Source organism: Phalacrocorax aristotelis, chromosome 13 (genome assembly GCF_949628215.1).
Source record: "Phalacrocorax aristotelis chromosome 13, bGulAri2.1, whole genome shotgun sequence".
NCBI classification, from domain to species: domain Eukaryota; kingdom Metazoa; phylum Chordata; class Aves; order Suliformes; family Phalacrocoracidae; genus Phalacrocorax; species Phalacrocorax aristotelis.
In genome coordinates this window covers 7,887,198-7,896,747 of record NC_134288.1, presented here as the reverse complement: position 1 = coordinate 7,896,747, position 9,550 = coordinate 7,887,198, and the positions used below count along the sequence as shown (strand labels likewise).

The 9,550-nt window shown below is 51.9% G+C and overlaps 1 protein-coding gene across 1 annotated transcript; it reads left to right on the top strand.

The window, feature by feature from the left end:
• Positions 1-5,653: 5,653 nt before the first annotated feature.
• On the top strand, positions 5,654-7,094 carry TP53RK (TP53 regulating kinase). The gene is made up of 2 exons (XM_075108794.1): positions 5,654-6,074; positions 6,361-7,094. Exons 1-2 carry the CDS (start codon positions 5,702-5,704, stop codon positions 6,837-6,839), a joined length of 852 nt encoding a protein of 283 aa, XP_074964895.1. The 5' UTR covers positions 5,654-5,701; the 3' UTR covers positions 6,840-7,094.
• Positions 7,095-9,550: the final 2,456 nt, after the last annotated feature.

The following is a 9,550-nucleotide window of genomic DNA, read 5'->3' as shown; positions in this document are numbered from 1 at the left end:
CCGGCCGGGCAGCCTGGGGCTTGTAGTCGCCCTGCCCGCCCCTCGGGGAGCCGGGGCCGGAGGCGGGGGGGCTCCCGGGGTGTGCTGCTCGGGGACCCCGGGGCCGCCCCGCGGAGCTGGCTGCAAAGGGCCGGGGAGAAGGAGGATGGCTCCGGGGTGATGGACGAGCCTGGCGGGGTCCCGCTCCGCCACCCTGCGTGACCCGCGGCCGGGCGTGGGACCGCTCCGGGCAGCGGAGGTTTGCCCGCGCAGGGTGGCTGGGGACGTTTTAGCAGGGGTGTATTGCCGATTGGAGACGAGGATGTGCCCTTGGTTGCTGGAATGACAACTCTTGCCCCATCTCTTTCTCTCTCACTTGAGCCAGGAATAGGAAACGTCCTCGCCGACTGCAGACCCCCTCTGATGCAGAGCGTCACTCCTCTAGACTAGAAAGCCCATGAGAGATTGTCAGGTTTTTCTAGTTTTTAGGTAGCTGGGTTGCAAAGCCAAATAAAGTCTGCAAGGAAAGGAGCGACCGTTTCAAAGAAAAAAAAAAAAAAGCAGCATGGCTGAGCTTGCACTCTTACGGTTCTCTTCTGTTGGAAAGAAAGGATCAGTCTCTCAGGGTTGTACCTCCTCCCTGCTCAGTGCTCCATTAGGCAAAGCATTTCAGTATTCAACTTTCCTTGCAATAAACATGCTTCTTCTGCTCAGTGGAACAGAAACCTTCTTGCTGGCTACTGCATAAAAGATGCTGGGACTTGCACTTGGGTCCAAGATTTTTTTCTGAGTCTGAGGCTAAATTCATGTATCCTGAAGTCCAGTTTGTAGGACAAGGATTTTACGAAACTTGGTATGCCTAGAAGTGCTTTCAAAACTCTTTGACACAATGCGAATATTCTCCCTCGGTGCTGTTCGTGCAAACTGCTGTTGCGGGGCGAGTTGCGCTGTGGTGAGGTGCGCGCGCTGTTCAGAAGTTTCCTGTCACCCAGCTGGTGTGGGTACCGGTGCAGGGAAGATGTGCTGTCACACTTGGGGGTGGGCTTGCACAGCCTTCCCAGAGCCACGCCACAGGCACTGCCGCTGAAGGGTAAGTGCAAATGACCATAAACCCGCATTGCGAGCTGGTATGTGACTGCAGGTAATAGTTCGTTTAATCACACGGTTGTAACAACACAAGCTCCAGCCCAGTGCCCTGTGGAGCCTGTGCTGGTAAAGCTTCAGGATCCGGTTGGGGAAGGCGACCAGTGACCAGCGAGCTGGTGGTGCAGGTACAGCCCTCTAACACAGGCAAAAGTAAATAGGTTGCGTGAAGAATGAGGAACATGTGATATTTTTTGAAAGAGCTTTTTTAGTCATTCCATGTGTTATGTGTTAACTTAATGGGGCATTTAAGAGAAATATTTAATGAATCATTATTCTTCTGTGTAGGGGGATACATGTCATATCTCTGCTCTGGAGACCAGCGGTGCCAACTCTTTTATTTTGCCCCAACTCGTGGTTTTGGGATACTGGATCATGCATGTCCTTTCAGCCTTAGTCTGTTGGATCTGGCCTGCAAAATGAGCAGCACTTGATCAAAGGTTTTGGTTTTGTTTCTTTTCAAAGTCATAGCGAGTATTAAAAGTGTTCCAAATCATCTACCTGGTTTATAGATTAAATAAATGTTTCCTATTCATATGCTCCAATTTAAATGGAAATATGGTATTTAAAAATACCTCTTCTAAAACCTTGTATCTGATAGAAACAGACAGCTGCACAGGGATCACACACTTGGGGAAGAATGGCTTCAAACAAGAACATCAGCCAAGAGAAACCAATGGTGTTCGTGGAAGGAGCTTAGCTCTGAAATCATGACCAGCTTTCATGACGCTCAGAGGGAGAAATGACTGCAAGTTTCTCTTTTCCCCAAGACCCTGTGTATGAGGCCGGTTCGCAGTGGCCAGCAAGCACTACAGCTCTCGGTCTGCGCTCATATTCCAAGTTTTGGGAACACAGGGGAATGCTGGGGATGCAGTGTGATCTCTGGCCCCTACAGCTTCTCCCCAAAGCTCAACCCTATGCATTTTGGGTGTGTTGTGTTATGAACTGGGGGTGATGTCACATACGTATGGTTCCCCATCATGCCGGGCTGAGAGCCAGAGGGGAGCGACAGTCCCTGGCAGCTGCTGGGAAAACCCGCTCTTGGCGACATGGTCTGCAATTTGCCTGAGCAATTCCTTACTTCTCAAATAATTTCAGAGTGAGAAGAAAGAGCAGATATTTTCCTCCATGGTCACTCAGCGTTTATTTATCTGCCACCCCGACATTTTCTGGGGGCTTCCTGTTCTCTGGCAGGGCAATAAACACTGGCATAGACAGCAAGAAGGCGAGGTCCTAGGGAGTATAGGCAAAGCTTTATGGTATGTTTACAAAAAGATGACATCAGTATGTACAGAAATGCAGCCGCCATGTCGACACTGCTCATGGCTGGGAGTTATGGCCCTCTGAAAAAAAAGGTGAAAACCTGCTGTGATGTACAGCAGAGATAATTTGGGGGAAAAAAATCTTCCTCTGTGGTTTTTAAAGTACATCTTTCCTATACCATTTGTACTTAATGGCCATTCTGGGCCTGTTGAAGGTAGTAACTTTGTCCCTAAGCTCCACATGAGAAGGTCTGGAGGGTTGGATCCACCAGGACCGGCTCACGCTTCATGTCTGTGGGCATGTTTCTATCCTTGCTCCCTCCTGCGATACTTTCCTTCCCCTCTAGAGACCGCATGCCTTGGCAGTGCCATTTCCCCATCTGATCCTTATCTTGCTCTTGGCTGCTGGACTTGCAGGGCATGAGGGCGTGTTCCTGCTTCGCAGCCGAACACATCTCCGGGGCTGAGCTGCAGGAATGTGCTTCCTGAAGAGCTTGGCGTTTGAAACGGCAGCCTCTGTTTGGTAACACAACCCGACTGTGATTACCGAAAATGTTACTCCCTACCTCAGGGCCGGAGCAGCTAGAAGAGGCTTTAAAAATTACAAATGAAAATATAAATACAAGAAGGGAGAAAAGTCCATCCTGCAAAAAGGAAGCCATGGTGTTCAGCAATGCTTATCACACACTGGAGCACATTTTCTCTAATGACAATTGACCCTTAGGAAGGGATTCAGAGGACCAAACTGACCCAGCTCAATTCCGTTATTAATGAAAATTTTAATCCAAGACCAGGCACTGGTGTTACAGCTGGCTGGGATGGAGCCAGCTTGCCAGGCACCTGCATTTATTGCATGCTTGTTTACAGCCCAGAGAGCTTACTCCTTATTACGCCGGGCTGCACACATTTTCTTTTATGTTATCCTAATTCGGGGGGGGTGGGGGGTGGGGGCTGGGGGTTGCTAGAAATGCTGGTCAGCACTGGTGGTCGCCCCGTGGGTTCTGTTCCCTGCACATTTTAGGGATGCCTCCAGCACAGCAGCCTGCAGCAACCCAGCGTGCTCCCCTGCGGCCCCACACCCCTCTGTTGGGTGGCTGGTCCCTACAGCCCGCCCTGCCCGTAGCATCCTCTTGTGGGGGGATTGGCCAAGATCCATAATTCTGAGCTGTGCTGGGAGTCAGTGCTGTGAATTCACACACAGGAGGGTTTATCCCTGTGCCCACACTTTGCAGGTTCAGGACAAAACCTCAGAGCCAGCAAGTGCCTTAGCTGGGCGCAAGGAGCCACCTGAGTCCTGATATAGCCCAAATTTAGCCCTCTTCCCATCTGTCCAGCTTCAAGGAACACAGCCCCCATCCTTAAATAAACCGAGGGGTGATGGGAGAGCTGCCTGCAGTGCTGCTCGATGCCCAGGGGTTGGCAGGAGAGCGGGGAGGAGCCCATGGGATCTGCCTTGGTTTCCATTAGCTTGGTTTGCTCCACTGCAATTTTAAACTCAGTTACATTGTTTGTTAAAGGGGAGTTTATAAATGCTTGTCACCAAGAGAACAAAGTTACATAATTAAACAATTTACCAGAAAGTCTCTGGCTTCAGTGCAATTCTCTGGGGTGATTCAATATTCCAATAAAAATACTGGGTGATACCATAAATATTGTATGTGGCTCTAGATGGTTTCCAAGGGCTGTGTCAACTGTTTATTGCATTAAAAGAGAAAAGAATAAGTGAAATCACAGGGAAGATAAAATGTAAATAAATAAAATAATGGGAAAATAAAGCAAAAATATTTTCTTTTGTATTTTGAAAGCTCTGGAGGATGTTTTTGGCTAGCATGAGAGAAGGCTAGCACATTTATCAGAATAACGAACTGAGGGCATCTGTGTGCACTTGCTCATAGCTTATATATGTATGTCTGTGGCGGCTGTGCATGGATGCTTAGATATAATCTGGCCACAACACAAGGAAAAACTGTTTATATGACTGTTTATGGCATTTGCAAATTCCAGCCATGAAGCCCAGGAACGCATCTGTTTCCCTGGCCAGGCTGCTGGGCTTTTGCAGTCCTGCCGTGGTGAGGGCAGCCAAAGGAGGATGCCCCAAGCCGGCAGAATTGCAGGATGGATTATCCGTATCACTGAAGACTTGGGAAGGTTGTTTAAAAGTTTTTACTGAAGCAAGATAAATATTTGCCAGCCATGATCCCACCATGCAATGACAAGTAAGCTGCATGGAATGTGTTAATAAAATATAAATGTTCTGAAAAGGAAACAAATGTTGAGAATGAGAAAACAAGGACAAAATGGACTTGTGGCACCTCCAAAGGCAACAACTGAAAACATATTTACATGGACTGGGCTGAAGTCTCTTGTATCTTCTGATGAACATAAATTCCAGTATGTCAGTAGAGTAGTAGGTTTTCAGTGTGCCATAAAACCCTAAATACTGCTCCCAAGATAATGAGGCTTGTCCATCTTTTACTAACATGGAGATGTGGGCCTTGGCTGCTTGAGGAACTGGGGATACCCAAGTCACCACACAAGCAGCCTGTGCCAGCATCAGGGCCAGAAGCTTTGGTGCTGCCCAGCACAGGCACCTGGGTCACACCGTGCCCCGTTGCAGGCTGACGATCCCCTGCAGCCTATGGGCAAAACCCGTCTCCTCCCCAACCACGAACTGGGCAGCTGCAGTGGATTTTGCACAGGCTTCAGGGAAGGCGTTTGGCACATGAAGGTCCAGAAGCCAGTGGTGGAGTCCCAGTGGTGAAGTCTGGTGCTGATACCCTGGTGGTGGAGCATCCTGGTGGTGATGCCCCGGGTGCAATGTCCTGGGGGCGATGCCCTGGCGGGCAGCTCTTAGGTGGTGCTGGGAGCACTGTGGGGAGATCGCAGACCCTGCTTGCTGCCTTGGGAAGGTGCACACCCAGTGCCTTGCTTGCAGACCCTGCGTCAGCGGCGGGTCTCGCTCTTGCACTGGCAGGAACACAGGAAAACACCCCAGCTGGGGCTGGGGCAAGCTCGTGCACAAGAACTACCATCCTGCCGCTACTCAGTATCTCCCAGCACGGCTGAGGTAAGCAGAGGGCAGCAGGACTTATGAGGGAAGCACAAAGAGGGTTTTGGGGCGAGGCACCCGCGGGAGCAGCAAGAACAGGGAGGAGAGGGACGGGGCGCGCTATACGGAGGGCAGCGCGAGCGGTACAAGCGGGGGATATGGGGCGGAGCGAAGCTTAGCGGAGTTCGGTTGTTTCCGGCGAGCGCTAACGAAGATTGCCGAAGTGTAGGCGTGACGCGCATGCGTCCTGTGGCTGCGGGGCCCTGTGATGGCGGCTGCCGAGGCTGGGGCGTGCGGCCTGAGCTCCGGCATGGCCGTGGCCGGGGGACCCGCCGTGGACGGGCCCGGGCCCGAGCCCGAGCCCGAGCCCGAGGCGAGCGCCGCGGGCCCCGCGATGCCCGAGCCCGAGGCGGGCTCCGCGGGCCCTGTGGTGGCCGAGGCGCCGCCGCCAGCGCTGCCCGGGCTGCGGCTGGTGCAGCAGGGCGCCGAGGCCCGCGTTTACCGGGGGCTCTTCCTCGGGCGGGCGGCGGTGGCCAAGCTCCGCATCCCGAAGCGGTACCGCCACCCGGCGCTGGAGGAGCGGCTGAGCCGGCGGCGCACGGCGCAGGAGGCGCGGTCGCTGCTGCGGTGCCGGCGGGCAGGTGGGCCCGGGGGCGGCGTGGGGCTTTTTCTGGGGGTCTCAGGACCCTCCTGTTAAGTCCTGTTACCAAGCTCGAGCTGCCAACTAGGTGTAAGGCTGGAGGCTGGTGCAGCATAGGTTGGAGACCAGGGGTTGGCAGGGGGAATTCCAAGGTGTGGGTTATCGGTGGCTGAGATGATCTTGACAGGTGTTTATGGTTAAGACCTGTATTGGTTGTGTTTTGTTGTTAAAGTTGGAAAGTCTTGTAAGTTAACAGTTAGCATTTCATTCGGTCTTCTTTTAAACAGGGATTCCGGCTCCAGTGGTCTACTTTGTGGATCATGTCACCAACTCCATATATCTTGAAGATATTGTAGACTCAATTACTGTTCAAGATCATATAAATTCCATACAACAGAGTGGAAATGATACCAGTAGCCTCCTTACCTTAGCAGAGAAGATGGGTGAGCTGTTAGCAAGAATGCATGATGAAGATCTTATACATGGGGATCTTACAACTTCCAATATACTTCTGCGACCACCCATGGAGAAGCTGGACTTGGTGCTGATAGACTTTGGACTCAGTTTTATTTCAGGTCTTCCAGAGGATAAAGGAGTTGATCTGTACGTTCTGGAAAAGGCCTTCCTTAGTGCTCATCCAGATACTGAAGCTATGTTTAAAACTCTGCTAAAGACCTATGCAGCTACATCTAAGAAATCCGGTCCTGTGATCAAAAGGCTGGATGAAGTACGACTAAGGGGAAGGAAGAGGTCCATGATTGGGTAGAAAAGAATGGGCTTAGGGATGGAGAAATATTCGTACTTAGGTTTTGCAAATATGGTTATTTATACTTCCAGTTGGTTTTATTTCAGAGATCACTATTTTGATAACTGTGTCTTCAAATAAATAAATTTGAATGAGTGTAAGCGTCATAAAGTAATAAAAGTAATTGTGAGATGGGAGCACAGACAAGAGAGAAGCATCAAAGGGTCACTTTTCTAAATATTTCTTCTAAATATTAAATATTTCTTCTAAAAAGTAGTTTACAGTGTCATTCCACTCACTCTCTTCATGTGGTTAGAACTGTACTGAGTAGTCTTTCTCAGCCTGTGGACCATGAGTTAGGGGGAGGTAAGAGGAACTGGGGATACCAGAGCTTCTACAAAAGGTAATTAAGAAAAAAAAAAAAAAGGTGTTCTTTTTCTCAGAAGACTTTACAAAAAAGCATTTAAATCCGTTATAAATGGCTCTACATATCTGAAAATATTTAGGAGGACTGAATTCCAGGACATGGGCAATGCTGAAATAGAATGCTAAACGTAAGACAGGTTTGTTTTCTTCCAGTAGTAATTTTGGCTTTTTAAACTTTGTAGTATTTCCTTAAGCAAATACAAAAACTGTTAATCAAGAACAGTTCTCTGCAGAGAAAATTCCACTTTAAGCAAGAAGTCTGCTGCAAATTTCAGGTTTTTTAGGGGCTTTATAAATGGGACTGCTTGTACTGTGGTTGCCCGCCTAGGTGGGCGATTGGCAGAGGTGGGCAGTAGTACGGCGTTTTTTGGTAGCGTTTTCACTATGTTACTTGATTTTCTGGATTACTGTATCTAATAGCGTCAACGTAGGATGGCCCATAGGAAAGGTTCACAAACCTCACAGTAGGTGCGTTGGAGGATAACCAGTTCTCTGCGCTACGAGCAGAGTGGGATGGAAGGTGGGTGCTGAGTGAGCACATAAGCTTTGCCATCTACTTCAGGTAATGATTTGAAAGAAACACCCCTTCTCCCTGAGCGATGTGCTGTGTTGGGCAGCCTCTGCCCGTCGGGGAATATCCTCTGTTCCCTTACGCTCTCACTGGTGCTCTGTCTGAAAACGCTTGTGCAAAAGAGGGAGCAAACCCTGCAGGAAGCCCCGTCCGCAGGGCAGTGTTCCTCACCTCTCCGCAGCCACGGACATACCGCTCCTAGACGGCTTCTTCCATCCGGAGGGAAAAAAGCAGCCGTGAAAGCGGCGCGGGGGTTACGGTGGGCACAGCTCTGCCCTCAGCCTGGCGGGGCAGAAGCGGGTGGAGGGCGTATTTCCCACCCCCCGCCTCCATTTAAAGCAAAGCAACCTGAGCGAGCCCTGGCAGGGGACGGGGCAAGCGGGAGGCCTCTCGCCGGGCACCGCGGGGAGCGGGGACCCCGGATGGGGAGAGGAGGCGGGGTGCGTTTTGGGAGCTGGAGGAGGGAAGGGCCGTGGGGGCGGGTAGGCGGCACCACGATGCGCCGCCAGGACTGGCCGTTCACTCTCTCCGGTGGCGCCGCTGCAGCGCCGCCGCCCCCGACGCTCAGAGTCGCGGGTTCGCGTCCGCGCAAGTGTCCTAGCGCTGCGGGCTGCTAGTGCCCGCCGTGCATTCACCTCTTGCCAGAGGAGCCGCCTGGGCGAGTGCCCGGCCCCGGCGTGGGGCCCCGGGTTCCACCGCCCAGCCACAGCTTTGGCCTCCCTGCGTGTTCCTGGTGTGAATTTTGTTTTTATCACTTGGGTGTCCCAGGCGTGCTCGGCCCTGCACGGAGCATGCCGCAGCCCGGGCTGGGGGCAAGAATCACAGAATGGTTTGGGTTGGAAGGAACCTTTAGAGGCCATCTAGTCCAACCCCCTGCAGTGAGCAGGGACAGCTTCAACTAGATCAGGGTGCTCAGAGCCCCAACCAACATGGCCTTGAATGCTTCTGGGGACGGGGCCTCCACAACCTCTCTGGGCAACCAGTTCCAGAGCTTCACCACCCTCATAGTAAAAAATTTTTTCCTTCTATCCAGTCTAAATCTACCCTCCTTTAGTTTAAAACCGTTACCCCTTGTCCTGTCACAGCAGGCCTTGCTAAAGGGGTTGCCCCCATCCTTCCTGTAGTCCCCTTTTAAATACTGGCAGGCTGCAATAAGGTCTCCCCGCAGCTGGCTCTTCTCCAGGCTGAAGAACCCCAACTCTCTCGGCCTGTCCTTGCAGGAGAGGTGCTCCAGCCCTCGGATCATTTTTGTGGCCTCCTCTGGACCCGCTCCGACGGGTCCATGTCCTTCTTGTGCTGAGGACCCCAGAGCTGGAGGCAGCGCTGCAGGGGGGTCGCACAGAAGAAGGAACCATGTTTCCATGCAGGGAGCAGTGGGACTTTAGGAGCTGCTGCTGTGTGCTCTCCTACCTGCTTGCAGAGCAAATGCCACAGCCCAGGCAGCACATGGTCAATTAAAATGGTGTACCCCAGGCGGCCCGGGGTGGCCTGCGGGCTGCTGGAGCCGGGCTTCGTGGCATGGGAGGAGCAGGTGGATGTGAGCTAATGAGTCCCCTAACAAGGCCTGATGTGAGCCCTGAATCCCGGACCCACTGAGGGGAGGCAGCACGCCTAACCTTCCTGCCTGCCATCTGCCATCTGTACAAACACCGCTTTTACTGTCTCCTGGTGATGCCAGGATTGAGTTATGTTTGTAAAGCCCTTTGAAGAAGTCTGTTTCTAACTATCATTATGT